At 42.8% G+C, this 17998-nt stretch overlaps 1 protein-coding gene across 2 annotated transcripts in view; it reads left to right on the plus strand.

Moving 5' to 3' along the window:
- The window catches only part of adarb1b (adenosine deaminase RNA specific B1b), a 120591-nt gene that overhangs the window by 60696 nt on the left and 41897 nt on the right, over positions 1-17998 (plus strand). The window contains exon 3 of one of the 2 annotated variants that reach the window (XM_084908074.1): positions 12404-12437. Coding sequence is in view for 1 of the 2 variants with exons in the window: in XM_084908073.1 (XP_084764199.1) it covers positions 13482-13581 (100 nt within the window). In the remaining variant the exon portion in view is untranslated. Of the gene's footprint in view, positions 1-12403; positions 12438-13079; positions 13582-17998 lie in introns of those variants that run through there. The other variant, XM_084908073.1, reaches the window with a different exon arrangement.

Below are 17998 nucleotides of genomic sequence, written 5' to 3' on the forward strand. Positions count from 1 at the left end.
TCCTTACCCCTTCTAGGAAAAGCTGCTACCAGTCAGAGCATCTATGCAGAAAAATAAACCCTTATGCAATCTCCATCCCTGTGTACCAATATTTCCCTAAGGTAACTTGACAAAGATTAATCTGTGATTGTGAAATCCGAGTGTCCATTCAATAAAGTTTACAGATAAACACGCATCCCGTTGCAGGATGAAGCCTCTGAAGGAAGCTTTTAACTTGTTTCCTGTGGAAACTCAGTGTTATTGTTGCATCTTAAGTGTGTGCCGTCCTCCAGGAAAAAGGTCTCACTGATCAAGTCTGCCCACTGACAGTTCTCATTTCACCAGGTGAAAACCCTAACCTACCCTAACCCCTTTTATAATGCCATTCTGTGCAATGTAAGACTCACTCACACACACACACACACGCAGATGTGAACACAACATGCCGTGGCCTACTTTTTGAGCACCTCTGTTGTAATCCTATCTGCGACCAGTGAATAGAAGCGGTGTGGGAAAGCCTTAACTACCATTGTACAGCAGGAGGGCTGAAAGAAAAGGAGGTTGGAGAGGCTCTGCGGGATGGATTTAGTCGCCATCTTGGAAGTGGTTAATTAGCTTGTACTCCGCATTCCTATCCAGTGAGATTAAGCTCTGTCAGCATATCATGCAAGTGTAGGCAAACATACACAAACAAGCATTTACGCATTCCCCGATAATTACAGTCAGACCGATTCTCAAGCATTTTGTCCTGAAGTGGGCTCGCACGGACGTGAAGGTCTGCCTCTCACTTCTTCAGTTCCAGAGATGGTAATGAGGGATCAGGTGGCAGCGCTGGATACTTGCTCTGAGCGGTGGCAATGCAGATGTTACCTGGTGGCTCTGCACTTCCCTCTGTGTGTGTGTGTGTTTGAGATTGTGAACCAGCTGTGATGGCCAGCTGCCCACTTCGCCAAGGCCTTGGCAACTCCCCAGATGTCTGACCCAGATAGACACTCCAAGAGAGGAGAAGAACACACACACAGGCGCTCTCTATGATACACGAACACACACTCATTTGTACACCTGCGTAGGAGCCCATCGCACAGAGATGCGTGCGCAGTCCCACCAGAGCAGGCGATGAAGGATAGTTGGAGTTTTTATGGCTTATTTTTGGGGCTGTTCTCAAACTTTCCTGATGCAGCAATGTTTCCCCGTGTCTTAAAAAGTTCCTCTGCGAGGCAGTAGCTTGTAGTTTAGCGAGTTCAAATCTTGCAACAGTTTGCACGTCGGATAAAAATAATAGAGTAACTGTCAGCAAATATTTTTCTTCATTTCCCACGATGGTATCCAGTGCATACGCAAAAGGAGAGCAAAGATCCTGCAAAAAGCAGCATCTTTAGGAAGAAAAAGAACTGTATGCACAGATCCTGGAAATGTTAAGCTCAGAGTATTAAGCTGAGTCAATACAGAATGTCACAGAGTCATTTATCAGTATTAATAAGTCAGATCTTTGACTGATTGTGTGTCAGTTTGTTTGAGCCCTAAAATAACAACTTTCCCACATGACTGCTCTCTTTTGCTTGTACAAGTAGTGATTGTTGTTCGTGTTCTATAGTTCACCCTCTGACGCTTGGAGGCTGGAGGTCATTTTCTTTCTGTAACCGTATTGGAACCCTGAAGCTAAACTAGCTTTAATCGCCTACATTTATCAAAACTTTAAAGCTTCGTTTGACAGCATTGTGTTTTTAACAAAACAGTTTCCCAAGTACTGCTCTTCAGAAAAATGAAGGCAACACTTCAACAACTTTTACTTTGATTTTTTTTGGGTGATTTTGTGTTCAGCCTTCATAAGCTTGGCGATTCTGGATTCCTCTGCTGAGAACAACATGATGTAAAACTAGTCTTGAACTGTAATATTTCATTTTTCAAGATGTGTTGTATGATTTAAGCGCTGCTTTTAGCATTTTGTTTCATTCCCTTGCTGCTAACAGTCGGTGCTGGTCTGTTTCCTTGAGCTGCTCTTTGGTGTCTTTCATCCTGTGATTAGAGAAACTTTGACTCCATCAACTAAGTTACTTATCGCCATAAGATTCTGTGTATATATATTATTTTATACACAGTATTTTTTATTTTCCCGCACTACCACATATGTAATCTAATTCTTTATTTAAAAAAATATTGTCTTTATGGAGCCGAAGCTGGCACTGTTGTTCAGTGCTGCTCGTTGATGTAACAAACCTTTAGTAAGACTTTAGTTTGAAGAGATTTTTTTATTCACTTTTTTGTGTGAATACTTGAAATGTTGTTACAAGTTTCCATTGTTCCAGCCATGAAAACAAATCAAAGCTACTTTAACCACGAGGGGTGTAAGATCAGAAAATCACAAAGTACTAAATACTGCGGATAACAAAAGAGCCGTCAAGGCTTTTCATCTGTGTGCTGACTAAAAATTCCTTGAAAACTGTGGGTGACCGTGCCTGCCCACCTTGGCTTTTCTTTGTGTAATTGTAGGTGTTTTTCTGCAGGGATGTGTGTGTGCATGTGTGAGTGTGAGTGCAGTCATTATCCTCAATGTCACACTGCATTGCGGTGCAGTAAAAACACTTTGAGTGAGTGAGTACGCGAGTGTGTGTTATATAGTCGGCCCGAGAGCTTCAGTGCTGGCTGATGTGACGGTCTTACTGGAATTCAGATTAGGTTGACAATTACACATCCTTTTTTCTGTGACCTCCAGTATTTTTCCCTATAAGACAGGAAAGGGAAGTTTATGTTGTCGACATGGCACGCAGCAGGGTAGAGAGATAAATAGGCTGAGAGAGCGAACTTGCTCATCATAGGAGAAAATGCTGATGGAGGAGGAGAAGGAGGACGATTCGAGTGAGGAAAAAAGGTTCACCGAAGAAAGAAAGGAGACGAGATGTTCTATTGGAGATTGTGAGAAACAAACTTGTGTGTTTATGTGTGTGAGGGGGCAGAAAGTGTGCGTGGATAGTCTCCGGTGCACTGCTTATCATCACATCAATTTACAGCTAAAGCATCCTTGAGCATCCGTTACAGGATCCACTGCTCATCGTCAGTAGTTTGAGCTACGCTGCCCAATAATTTGCGTTGACATCTCGTGACTAAAGTAGGCGTGAAGTTCACGCAGGGGTATCGCAGCTGTGGCTTCCACGACGCTGTGATCTGACCTATCTACAATATTCCCAAAACACAGTCATAAGCAGCTTACCTGCATCTGGAGCTCAAACACATAACTTGCTATTTGTGTGTGTGTTTCTGTTGCACTGTGCAAATCTTTGAGGACTTCCCTGAGATTGTTGTCATATTGTTGCCTGCAGCAGCTCAGCTGAGCCAGAGCTGACACGAGAAACGACGTGACAACTGTGGAACCAAATCAAAATAGCTCGGCTTTATTGGTATTCGGTTGGGCACCTTGTTTAAGCCAAATCAGACTGGAGGAGCGTGGGCGTCGGAGGAGACGTGATGCATTTTGTCACAGGTTCTGATGTGTGTGTAATGACATCTGCCTCGGTGTATATTTGTTTTGAAATATATATATATATATATATATATATATATATATATATATATATATATATATATATATATATATATATATATATATATATATATAGTTTGCACCCTAGAAAATGGAGCACGGCACCTAATAAACAGTCATCTCAGCCTGCCCTTTGAAAGCCGCCTTCGTGGCTTGCAGTCTGCTGCCCTTCTCCCACTCTGGTTGCTTTTGCCCTTCAGGTATATATCTTGCCAGAAGGGCAAACACAGAGCTGCCCATTGTTCTCCCCGTTCTAACGTCGACCGCACACACAAACACACGCGTGCAACTGCTGGTCGAGCTCCAGACGAAAAGCCCAAAGCCACAAGCAGTGGAGCGGATGTGTCCCAGGCAAAGAGATTGGATGCCTGGGTAAGCAGTGGACCACACCCGGTAGTGGGAGCTGATGGTAGGCTTGGGAACTAGAGGAAACTCCCATAGGAAGAATAAAGTCATTCCTATTTACGGGCCTTCTTATTTAGAGAAGAACCAGACTACCGTTTCACGAGCTGAGCAGTAAAATATAGGAGCTGATAAAATGATTTTTTTTAATCCAGTGAGTAATTAGAGTTTTGGAAGCTGCTTGAAGTCAGAAGATTATTTTAGCTATCTGGTTTGTTTATAGAGAATTCACGAGCTGTTGTGTGGTACTTGGTAGATGTGTGTGTTCCTTTATGTGTATTCCCTCACATTAGGGTCTAATTTTAGCGAAGGCAGCCACCTTCTCATTTGGCTTCTCCTTCTCGCTCATCTCTGCTCACATCTTGCCAGTATTTTTGTCTCTCACTAACAGCACGGTGTTTTCACTCGAGCTTGGTGATATCTAGCTGATGCTGGTGAGGTTTGCAGCGGCGTGTCATGTTTTTACCTGAATTTGAATTTTTCCCATACAATACATGCAGTTTTTTTGTCACTGTGACTCGCGCTGTTGGCGAAGGTGAAGAGGCCGTTTGGCTCCTCTGATGCACATGGAGCTACCAGCTGCTTTGTCATCTGCTTCAGTGGAGGCTCATCAGAAGGGCACAACAAACATGAAAGTTCAGGGAGTCCCCTGCAGACTTGACATCCATTTTCTTGGATCTGACAAGCCCTTCATCAAGTCGCTGTAAACATATAGGCAGTTTTGTACAGTAACATGTCCGATATTGTAAATGCGCTGGATTTCGTGAAGCCTCGGGATAGACACCCCATCGATGGTGGGATGTGATCCTCAAATGAATAAAATGGATGTTTATGGGAAACGTTTGTACAGTGTTGTGTTAAATCGCACAATTTAATACTGTTTAATTTATTTGGATTTGACTCTGTTGCTTGGACGTAGCTTCTGTTTCTCAAAAGTCAAGCCAGCATGGAAGTGCCTTAAACCTGCATTTGATCTTAAGAGCACCAGATGTCGATCGCTGCGGTTGCAAAAAGGCCTCTGGTCCCCTCTGGTCTCTGACACGAACACTGTGAACATCTGCCTGATGAGTTTATGGGCTCGGTCACTCGTTTTGAGTCACATTGAATTAAAAAACGTGAACTTTATTTGTAAAAAACATTGGTTATCAAAGCGTAAGCCAATGAGCAAGCTTTCATCTGTTTTCTTTTTTACTTCAAGATAGTGACGTAAAAAACGCTCAAAGTTTCAGAAACCAGTGACGGACACACAGGCTTTGGTCCAACCATAAATAATCTAATTTATGTGTTGAGGTTCTTATTTCCTTAAGAGGAACATAAGGAAATATGTGCAGTCTAACAGTGGCGGCACAGATGGGAATTTAAGTGTTTATGTTTAAATCAATATTTTAGCAGTGTTTATTCTTTATTAGCTGTGGATTATTATGGGCTGTCTTTCTGCTGTTGTTGTTATTTTTGTTTGTTTTTTATTGTTTGTTTTGCTGAGAACTGCGTTCAGGTTTAACAAGCAAAGAGCTGCCACCATGACTGGGACTCCTAAATTAATTAACCACCCCTGGCCAGCATTCATCTTCTGGTTATTAAAATGTAGAGCGCAGGAGCATTCCCCGTATTCACACGGTGGAAGAAGTGGTGGAAACAAAAGCCAACATCCTGCTATTGTTTTGGAAGGACAAAAAGCTGAATTCGGGGTGCACGGGCGGGTTCGTGCAGATTAAGTACCTGTTCAGCATGAGATGTGGTGTTAATGACTCTGCAGGACTCCGGTGCATTTTTGCAGTTATAAACTGTGGTAGAGATTACAGTAAGAACAGTAAAATGACAACAAAACACATGATGTGTTATATATTTCAAGTATACTTTATTTTTTACCTAAATTGTATTTATATAGTGTCAAATTGCAAGGTAAAGACCCTACAGCAATGCAGAGAAAACCCCAACAACCCTCTAGTGAGTACTTGGTGACAGTGGGAAGGAAAAACTCCCTTTTAACAGGAAGAAACCTCCAGCAGAACCAGACTCAGGGAGGGGCAGCCATCAGTCATGACCGGTTGGGGGTGAGGGGAGGAAGACATGCTGTGGAAACAAGTCACAGTAAAAACTGTTATGATTACAGCAGCTGTACTGTAAGCTTTATTATGCTGCCAGTACTGTAGTTTTCAATTCAATTCAATTCAATTCAATTTTATTTATATAGCGCCAAATCACAACAAAAGTCGCCTCAAGGCGCTTCATAGATACAGAGAAAAACCCAACAATCATATGACCCCCTATGAGCAAGCACTTTGGCGACAGTGGGAAGGAAAAACTCCCTTTTAACAGGAAGAAACCTCCGGCAGAACCAGGCTCAGGGAGGGGCGGCCATCTGCTGCGACCAGCATACATAGAGCCTGGTCACAGTGTAGGAGTATCGAGTGTAAACTCAGTTATATGATCCATCACAGCCTTCTCATGCTAGCAGCTGTTTGATGGACTGCTCAGTCTCTGTGGTGGCCAAAATACATCACATTGTAATATTAATATGAATTCTAGTCCTTGAAATTGATCTTTTTTTCATGTAAAAAAGCTGATAAACAATAACAAGCCATGCTTGAAGACCCACGCTGCCAAATATACACGTATAGCACTTTATCTTCTTGCATTGTGAATTCTGGCTGAGTGTTTACAGGCCTGACATGTGCTCTCCTGAGGCGTCTTCTGTTGAGCATCACAGAATCCTCCCCCTAGAACAGCGCTCACAACATCGATCTGAATACAGAGTAAAGGAACTCAGAGCTGTGCAACATTTTTGGAGTCACGCTGATTAAAAAAATAAATAAAATAAACTAAAAAAACAAGTTTTGCAGAGTTTTCACCAAAAAATGTTAAAAATGTTCCCACATAAGTTCACTGCATTTAGCATGTGGGCAGGCTGCTGGCTTCGTGTCTGTGCGACTTTTTTAAAGTGCTGGCAGTCGCCCTGCGCATGTGTCATTTGTGTTGTCTTAGTCATCACCTTCTGCTCCAGCTTGTGCTTTTTAAACTCAAGTTCTTCTTCTTCTTCTTCCACGCACCAACACCTGGGACAGGTGCTGTGTAAGAGAGGCGGCCTCATTGATTAAGAGATTTGAGTTTCCTTTATGTGCAAGCAGAAACCGTGAGGTGATTTTACACCCAGCATGCTCATCAAAGCAAAGATAAAAGAAAGAAAATCAATTATTCCCTCTGTACATGTTCCCTGTGTACATACAGCATCATAATAACATTCATGTCACAGTGCTGCCCTCTGCTGGGCAAATAAGAAAAGCAAAAACATTTCCAGGCTGTCATCGTGGAGAAAACTGCACATGGTGATCCAGCTTTTATCTCCCATGAATTTTTTACGGGCAGGCGCGCAATCAATCTCAATACGACACACACATTCAATTAAATGCATTAATTAAAATGTGTGTGTGTGTGTGTGTGTGTGGCCAGCGGTTACTGAGCCATTGACCTCATTTTTGGCTGAAGACCGAGATTCGAGGTTTACAGTCACGCACTCCTCATATCACACGCGGTCGACTGATTTTCTGTTTCTTTTTCATAAACCGTTTTTTCCCCCACGCTGAACCTCTCAGACTTAATTATTGTCCAGTCCAGAGTCTGAATGCTTTTTTACTTCTTTGCCATTTTTCTGATCGCCCCCGTCAAGCCTATTGAACCGCCCGTGTTATTCTCCATGCACCTTCTGCCCCCGACTCTATTGATCAAAGGGCTCCAGTAAGAGGACGTCCTCTGAAACCCCCCACCCCCACCTCGTCAGTCTACTACAAATCTCTCACACACCATCTCTCCTTCTCTGTCTCCTTCTTGCCAAACTGTTCACAAGATGAGGTTTAGGGAGTGTTACTTTTAGGAGCGTGACTTCCTCACAAGGCAATGAAGCTGCGCTCCTTCTGCCTGGACATTTTTCATCTGACTTCACATTCAGGTATTCAAGTGCCGCAGAACACGCTTTAATCTCTGCGTTAGGTTTTCACTTGGTTCTCCACACTGACGTAAGATGACTGCTTCAGCGCAAAAAGATAAAAAAAACATTGGCAAACTTTAGGTTTTCAAACAGAGATTGAAGAAAAAAAACAAGCACAGCTTTTCTAGAAAACTCATCAGCATCTGAGGGCCGCACTCGGAGGTTTGTGTTTTCTGTTTTTCTCCGGATGTTGATCAGTCAGGTAGCTCATTGGTTTCCTTTTGCTTTGAACTAGCTTGTTAGCTCGATGGCTTTTGGTTTGGTTCCAGGTTTTAATGAGGCATGCTGATGAATGCCAATGAGCGTACAGTGTAAATGTAGTGTGTTGACATACCATTTGACCGCTTTTTGAGATGTCCATCTTAGTGGGTGTTCAGTTATATTACACTGCACAGTGTAGATCTTTTTCAGCATCATTGTTGTGACTAATTATGGAATAATTAAATTAATAATAGCACAAGTTGGCTAGTTAGTAAAGCAGCTAGACTCATACTGAACTCTACATCCCTGGAACTGCCTCTTACGTTTAGATGAACAGCTTCAGAATGACATGGGGAAAACACAAAACTTAAAAAAAGGTTCCCATTGAGTTTATTTTTAGAGCTTTGTGCTTTGTAGTGTTCTGTGAGTGCACGCATGAACCAACAGATGGGTTCACCACAGTAGCCTGGATTTTGTCCCTGTAAAACTGTTTAAGAGGTTGTTTTTGTCAATGATCGTGTTTCTCTGTCAAACCACGGCGAAGGCCACCAGGAGTTCGGCTGTTATTTGAGTTTGGAATGCCTTTAAATTCAACCGCAAAGTACTGGCTGCCTAACCACAGCCTCTTTCCCCTTGTCCATTCAGTATGTGCTGCGAATGCCAAGAAATAGAGAGAGAGAGCGGCGGTTGCAGTCTCTGCTGTGGAACAACATGTGCCTCTGCGGAGCGTGCACGCAGTCTCTTCTGGCCTGTCTGCAGCTCTTTGCACAGTCGCTGTAAACAGAAAACACTGAAGGAAGCGGACTGACTGGTCTCCCGTTCAAAAAAACGAAGCAAACAGAAAACAGTCACGCAGCCGGGCCTGTCGTGGTGAAACTTGGCCAGCTGGAGTTATGCTTGGCTTGTACACAGAAGCATGAATGAAATTGCGTCTGGAGTATATTTACGTTCACCGTCTTTCTTGTGCAGGCCTCTTTGCCCCACATTTCTGCTTTGTTGTTTGTTAGCATGTCATTACCTGCCTTCCATCCATCCACTCGTGTATCCATCCAGCCATTCATCCACTCATTGTTCCATTCATTCACCCATCCATCCATCCATCTACTCATTCATTCATTCATCCATCTATCCATCCATCCACTCATTCATCCATCTATCATCCATCTATCCATCCATCCATCCATCTGCTCATTTATCCATCCATCTATGCATCCACTCATCCATCCATCCGCTCATTGTTCCATTCATTCACCCATCCATCCATCTACTCATCCATCCATCCATCTACTCATTCATTCATCCATCTACTCATTCATTCATCCATCTATCCATCCATCCACTCATCCATCATCCATCCATCCACTCAGTCATCCATCTATCATCCATCCATTCATTCATCCATCCATCCATCCAGCCATCCAGCCACTCATTTATCATCCATCCATCCATCCATCCATCCATCCATCAATGCACTCATCCATTCATCCATCCACTCATTCGTCCATCATCCATCCATCCGCTCATTCATCCATCCATCTATGCATCCACTCATTGATTTATCCCCTCATCCATCCTTCCATCCACTCATCCATCCATCCATCCACTCATCCATCCATCCATCTATGCATCCATCCATCCATCCGCTCATTCATCCATCCATCTTTGCATCCACTCATCGATTTATCCCCTCATCCATCCATCCATCCATCCGCTCATTGTTCCATTCATTCATCCATCCATCCATCTACTCATCCATCCATCCATTCATCCATCCATCTATGCATCCATAGATGAGCAGGAAGGCGAGCTGCCTTCCTGCTATGACACAGCAAACCACTGCTGCCCAAAAATGATAAATCAGTTTTAAGCTTTTATATTGAGCCGTGACACAAGAGTCTCACCTGCTGTAATCAGCCTCCCATGTTAAAAGAGCTTATTTTGGGATTACATTTTCATTTTATGTTTCATATGGGTGGGTTTCTCTTGTCTCCTCACCTTTTCTCTCTCCCTCTGGCCTCCTTTGCTTTATGTACTCACTCACTGGGTTTTCTCTGTATCGATTGTTTTTTCCATTCACCCTCCTTCACCTGTTATGTGTATATTTCTCTCCATTTTTTGTTTAGTCATTTTTAGTTTGGCGGACATCATAGAGCATTAATATACCAAAGCTAAAGCTTAATTGCCATGTCTTTTTTTAATCCTTGTCTGTGATGACCCAGCACTCATACAGCAGTGTAGGTCATGTAGCAGTGTTTCAGATGGAGCCTTTCAGTTGGCCTTTACTAGTAGCTGATATTAGCCATTCACAGATATATCAGATCTATTGGATAGAGTGATGTCAGAGATTTGCTGGGTTTTTTTTGTTTGTTTGTTTTTTTGAACAGAACAAAAAAACCTGAATTGTCTACAACGCTCTCAGAGCCTCACACATCCAGTACCATTTGTTTGGACTCTAATATCACATTGTACCTCCCATCATTACACATTACATATCGCATTATATCATTACATATATGACATTACATTTTTTCTTATAATTTTTGCTTTACCGTTATATACTTTATATTAAACTGGACTCTTCATTAAGTGCACCGTCCTTGTACTGGCTCAGGCCCCCTTTTGCAGTCAGAACTGGATTCATTCTCTGTGGCATAGATTCAAAAAGGTCCTGGTCACATTCCTCAGATTTCTTTCCACATTGTCATGACAGTATCACACAGCTGCTGCAGATTTGTTGGCTGCACATCCACGATGTGGCTCTCTCATGCCACCACATATCAAAGGTGCTCTATTTGCCCAAGATCTGGTGACTGTGGAGGCCATTTGAATACAGTGAACTTGAGATGATTTGAGCTTTGTGACACGTGACATCCGGCTGGAAGCCTCCATCGGGGGGGGGGGGTCTTATTATAAAGGAATGAACATGGTCAGCAACAACACTCAGGTAGGCTGTGGCATGTAGATGATGTTTAGTTGATAACAAGAGGACCAGCAGCAGCAGCCTGAACTGTTGAAACAAGGCAGGATGGATCTGTGCTTTCTTGTTGTAGCAGAGATCGAGACTCATCAGGCTGAGCAGGTTTTTTTGTCATCTTTTGATAAGTTTCCTGTTCTTAGCTGGCAGGCGTGGCTTCCAGTGTGGTCTGCTGTAGGCCATCAGCCTCAAGGTTAAGATATGCTGTTCTGCATACTTGTTGTAATGAGTGGTTATTTTAGCTACAGTTGACTTCTTATCTGCTTGAAACACTCTGAAACATCTCCTCATCAGGACGTGTTGACCGTGTCTATGTACTGAAAAGTTGCTGGTGTGTAATTGGCTGATTAGATATTTGCATTAATAAGCACTTGTACACATGCATACCAAAGAAAATAAAAGCTGTTAATAGAAAATATTAACATATTGAATCAGAATCAGAATCAGAATACTTTATTAATCCCTGGGGGAAATTATTTGGGGTGATTTGGGGTGGAAGGGGTGAAAATGGGGTGATTGTTTATTAACGTTCCAGTTAATAAACAATCACACGAGGTAGTTATTAATTATTCAAAAAAACTGACAACAGCATCAAGAACACACATGCCGTTCCACATTTATCTGTAGGCATTAGCAGCCAATTTAATGGCTGACAGATTTAGCAGGTTGTCTGGAGCATTGACGTGATCAGGCTTTATTGTGCTTGGCTTATTTATCCCTTTATAATAGTGAATGAATAATGGTAACAGGATCTGCCTTATCTGATTACCCACTCAGACGTTTTCATGCAGTCAGTCTTTACATTTTTACATTGGCATGTGAGATCAGCGGGTTTAAGCTTTGTAGATTATTTAGTTTCACCAGTATGATTTTTCTCCTCCAGCCGTTTAAGAAACATATTAAAAAACCACGCAGCTGACCACTTACCGTTCCTGCAGTCTAAGATAAGTGATCTGTGTACCAATTACAGGGATCACATTTCCTTATAAGGGCGTAGTTTTTGCCAAATAAAATATCAGGAAGCCTTGAAACAGTCCAGCGACTGACAAAATTGTGTTTTTTAGCTAAATGAATGGGATCAGGCACCTAAGCCCATATTCCATCCAAAGAGTGGCTCTAGGTAACCATCCAGGAATTCTTTGGAACAATGTGGGGAAAGATGAGCTGATGTGGAAACGGCTAATTTGAAAGAATGAGTCCAGCATGTGCATATTTCCTTGTTGTCTGCCACTAACTTGGTTGCACTGCGTCTCTAAAAGAGCTTTGGCAGACACTTCTTGGTCAGCGCTGTCGTTTAGTAAAGTATTCTCTGTCTCTTCTGCAGATTTTTCCGGTCACAGACTGCACGGCAGCCAGAGGTAAGTGTTTTTGCCGTTTCCCTTCCTTCCTTTCTTTGTCTGTCTCTATACTGAGTTTGTACCCAGTATAGAATTTGTCAACAAAGCTAACATAACTTTGCGCTCCTATCATAAGTGTTGTTCGATTTTCTGTGGCTTAAAAAAGTGGTTTGGGCCCAGCAAAACTGCAATTACACGAGATGGCCACTAGAGGGAGGCAGAGTACTTCTTTCTAAGTTCTCACCCTCTCAAGTGGTGAGCTTGCTCGTTATTGGGGAATACAAAAAATATAAAGAAGGAGACAGGTGGGTATGATGACAAGTGACGGATGATTTTAATATTGCAGTTGTAACTTTTTTATATGAGCTTATTTTAATGTCATATGCTTGAGTGTGTTGTGTGTGTTTGAGTGTGTGAGAGAAACGGGGGGATGTACTGGAGATGCACTGAGCCGACACTCTTACTTTCACTGCAGAGGGAATATAGTTAAACATAGACTCTTATTACAGTCACACAGCACAGAAAGCTACAGTATGATGAACTGGTAAGTGGGTGGAGGAAGTCGGTGGATGACATTGGCGTCGCTTGTAGGATGTGTCAGTTACTTTGAGCTGGGATTACACAGGTAGAGAGTTTGCCTTTGGTCTGTGTGTTAATTCTTATCCATATGAAAACATGAGTCTCTCTCCTCAGCTTGTCCCCTCCTCCTCCACTCCATCGCCTCCCCTCTCTGACTACTGATAGGGCAGACATGGAGTCAACAGAGGAGAGAAGCAGCGAGGAGGAAAGGGAGGGAGGGATGGAGAGAGAGAGAGAGGGAGTTTGGATATGAGGGAAGGACTAAAGTGGAAACAAAGAAACGCTGCAGGTGTGTGGAGTTGAGCGTTCTTCATGTCAGTAGCTTGAAAACAGCGGTGCACGGCTTGTGAAGCGGACGAGGGCGAAGGTTGAAGGGCAGGTAGACCACGTGTGTGAGTTCAAGTTTAATTTGCTCCAGTTTTAACGAAGCGCTCAGCCAGAGTTAGGCAGCTGTTTAGTGGAATTTCTAGTAGTGTGCACCAAGTCATGGCCCTGCTCACCAACGGCGCACAGAGTCTGGGCTCCTATTACTGCCTGATCCGACGCAGGTTCAAGAGGAGGCGCAAGAAACGCTCCGAACGCAAAGGTAACCCACAGAGTGGAAGTTCCCAGACTGAGACTGATGCTGAGCTGGCTTATGTAGATCAGCAGGAAGAGAAACATTATTCACTTGATGTAATAAATCATTTACTCTCACTTTCCTGTCAAATTTTAAATTAGTAACATCACCAGAGTGCTGTGAAATCCTTTCTTCTTTCTCGGTTGCAAACAGTCAGTGTGCAGAATGTAGTTTTTCTTTGTTTCTGTTTCCGTGCATTTGTGTTTAATTTAAGCTTAAACTGTTTCTCCGGAGTTGAATTTTTAAAATCAAGCACGCCTCATTAACTCACGTGCTCCGACGAAACTCGATGCGCGATTAGATTTCAAATGTGTTTTTAGAGCAGTGACTGTTCCCCTCATTTTTGTGTTATGTCACAAACCAAACCTTTACATTTCTTGAAATATTTATGCACTATATGCTTGCACAAAGTGTTAGTCAGCATGGAAGAAATTTCACATGTATACCTGAACAGTAAAACCAATCCTGCTCAATTCAAATCCTTCTTTTTATTGTTTTCAGTGTTTACCTTTTTATGAACAGACAGGAGAGAGCAGCATTTATAGAGAGCGCATTAGAAATCGTTCTCCTGTTGTTGTATAATGTGACTGTCCTCTTGTTTATTATTATTATTTTTTTCTTTTTCTTAGAGTAATCTGAATCTGAAATTGGAGTTTGTCCTCCCTGCGTAGTTCACGGAACATTTCTGAGGAATTATTTAAATGCATTTGAAGCAGATAGGCGGCTTCTTCCCTGCCCTGTATCTCATCCTCCCACTCTCCCTCTCTCTGGGTGAGACAGGTCCGCGTCTCTGTGTAATTGAAGTCGAGTGACGGGAGCCCCGGAGGCTCCGAAGCTTTTCTCCCCTGAGTTTGCTGCTCTGCTCTGGGGATTAGCCTAACAGCAAAGGTAGTAATTACTTAGGTGGCCACAGCTCACTGGCAGCATTAGCCGTGTCTCAGCCACTTGCTTTGACACCCACCGCCCTTCGCACCCCCGCCCCGCTCCCCTCCCCGAGTCAAGTCCATTCATCCAAAGTAAATCCACCACTGCTGATGCTGCATTTTTACCCTCCGATTTGCACACTCGGGCCCCGCTCGCGCAGAGTGACTCCGTCCATCAGTATTACACAGGTCTGTTTCCCGCCTTTCGCTCTCCCTTATCACCACGGAAATGAAAGTGGCACTTTTTTACACCAGACTGAGGAAAGCGATGACTAAGCAGAACTTTGGGCCAACGTTGCCCTGCTTGCTCTTAGTCAGCTCTAATGCCCTGAACTGGAAGCCTCCCGATAAGTTGCTTAGTTCTCGAGTTCCTCAGAGTGTCCCACGGGTTAGCGGCTAATGCTAGCCGAGATGAGCTTATAGGCTCACTGGCAACAATCATCTGACAGCGAGTCAAGCAAACCTCACTGCTCGGTTTCCCCGACAGCGAGGGCCGAATCGTCGGAGCACCTCCATGAAGTGGAGCGTCCGTTTTAAGTAGATCATTGTCTTCCACACGAAGGCTTCCTTCTGTCAATGCAAGCACCGATTAGGGTCGTATGAGTATGCACGTGTCTGTGACACTAATCCACACTGACACTCCAGCTCTGAAGGAAATATCACGTCTAAATCCCCAGTTTTGGTAAAAATGCATTTTTTTATTTGGAGAAAAAGTGTAACCACAGACTGTAGTTAAACATTCATTTCAACAGCAAACACAGTTTAAAACGCGCCCCCACCACACCTACGTGCACTGACTCCTCAGCTGTCATTATACAGTTCGTGTCTACTTCTTGTGCGGCATTTTTTTACACCCTCAAACCTTTTCACAGCAGACTTTTGGACTCATCACAGAGGAACTTGATGGCGTTTGACCTTAACGCTGGCTCTGCGCCACTGTCAGTGTAAAGCATGTAAGTGTGACAGACGGCTGAAACTGTTGAATATAACTGAGCCAGTTTTGTTATTTATCTGTAACAAATGTAAAAAAAAATGCCCTGCTGAGGAGGTCTTATACAAGTCCTTTCAGTTTATGACTGATACAGTTTGCAGAGTGAGTGTAGGGATTTACATGAGCTCTCTGGACTCAGCCCCATAATAAGATGGATAAACCTGTAATTTTCCCCCACAAGTGCAACAAAGCTCATTGAAGACTGAAGTAAAGTGTTTATCGTGCAAAGTCTGCACACACTGAGAAAAGTCTTTTTAGTCTAAATGACAGAAAACCCCTTCATGGTTGTCTATTGTTGCCTCTTAATGATCCTCCTGTAGCTCGGTTTCAAACGTACGTTCTGCTTCTGTCGCTCTAAAGGTTTGACTTACATTCAGCACACGGTGCTATCTCCTTTTTTTTGTTGAGAAGAAAAGAAATTGAATTGAATTTGTGCTCTAATGACGCCTGGTGTCGTTTTCTACTGGAATTTGTAGACAGTATTGCATAAAACACAATAATATTACAATGTATAAGTAAGGTCTGCATCCAGTTTAAGTGTTTACATTTATTGTGTGACGTGAACGCTGCATTGGTGCATCTGCTGAAATATGTGCAGTTGCAGGTATGTAGCGCAGTACCTAGTTGAGATTAAGCTCTCTAATAACTGCTTTGCTGTGGGGTCAGGAATAGTTTAGTCTGATTCTATAAACTGATTTAATGAAAGCTTAAAATAATATGCAGAAATTTGTGTTTTCAGAGCTTTATCCTGCACAAACTGATGAAAACAGTAGATCAGTATCGCAGTATCACCACCTACTGTGACTTTAATAGAAACAGTGTTTTGACAACATCAACTAAATGGGGAAGCTCTCTTTAAGCTAAAAAACATAGGCAGTCGGTGCTCAGTATGTTAGCAGGTGTTCTTTATCTTCAGTCATTTTATTCTTATTTTTTATTTTCAATAAATGTGTTGATGCTGTCAGGAAACTTTACAGGTGTGAAGCTGAGATCAAATGAAGGCTCAGTTTGGATGTGTGATCAGACTATAGGTAATAAGTCAGTAATGAGCCCGGAGTGCTGGTGGGTGTGAATTACAGGCATTTCAGCTGATTCTGGTTATTCTGTAGCGAGAGGACTTTAATGAATGTTAACAGACACACCTGTGATTTTTTCCACAGTCGCAACTCAAAATGTCTGCGGTGGAAATAAATCTGCAGAACACATTTGTTCTTTATATCGTATTGATGTGATGTATTTCTTGGTTATTTTTCGCGGCAAGCAGCAGCTGGAGATACACACCGTAGAGCTCATATTTACCTATAGCATTACCACTCACCATGTAAATGTACCTTTGCTTTGTAAGTGAATACAGTGCACAGTGACTTTCAAAATGCTGAACTTAAGCATATCTTCCAAGTGATAAGTTCTTCAATGCATCTCTAATAAATGTGCCAAGCCATGACACTCGCAGACGATGCTTTCCAATGGGCCGTATATGAAATATGGAAAATGGGGAACAGAGGCCTTTTTCTGCCGTGCCAGCAAAATCTCCAAAATGAGCTTTTGCAACTTGAATAGGGGGGCAGAGGGGGGGGTTCTGCACTGCCTGACGCCTGCTATCCATCGCAGTGGAAGAGACTTTGCCTGCAACGCCACTCGTTTCCTCTTAGATAACCTTACGTCCTCTGCACGAAGACATTCTTCTCCTGCTTTTTATACCGTCATTTACCCGCATCATCTCTTTATTTTCCCACTACTTGTTTTAAAATTAGTAACTCTCACTGCCATTTATAAAAGTCACTATCCAAATACTAAGCGTGCGTTCTTAATGATTTCCTTTTAGATTCATCTAAGCTGCATGTGCACACAAAAGAATTGATTTACAACCTGCGAAAAACCTCCGACAAACTGATTAACATTTGACAACGGTGGCAGAGAATTCAGATAGGAAACGCGGTCGCATCCATTTACCTAACAATAAAAAGAAACTGTTGATTATGAGCGGTGCCTCATTTAGCGCCGCAAACACAGCAGCACTCTGTCACGATAAGAAATGAGTTGTGTCTGCCTGTCTCAGTGTAATTAGCTTTGATTAGCATGCTACTAATGACTGTAACGGCATGACATTGTAGTGAGCCTGCACAAGACGCCGAGGTGTGTTTAACAGGCGCAGAGACACTTCGCAGCCCCAGAGATGCATGCACGGATTTGTGTCGGCTCCCTTCATCACCAGAAAAACTCCATTAGTATAGATTCAGCTTCGCCTTTCATTTAAATGATATGGTAGTGAAATGTTGCTTTTGCAGCTGGTTATTCTGCTGCTTCCATGTCATAGGTGTAGAGGAATTTCTTTTGAGGTAATGGAACAAGACGTAGTGATGAAAATGCGATTTTGCCAACAAATGTGTTATATGGAAATCTTTGCCAGCAATACCGCGCTGTGCTTAATTTTAAACATTAGATTTGTACCACATGTAGCGCTCCATCG

The sequence above is a fragment of the Perissodus microlepis genome, chromosome 16, assembly GCF_051167445.1.
Source record: "Perissodus microlepis isolate ML-2025 ecotype Zambia chromosome 16, ASM5116744v1, whole genome shotgun sequence".
Lineage (NCBI taxonomy): Eukaryota > Metazoa > Chordata > Actinopteri > Cichliformes > Cichlidae > Perissodus > Perissodus microlepis.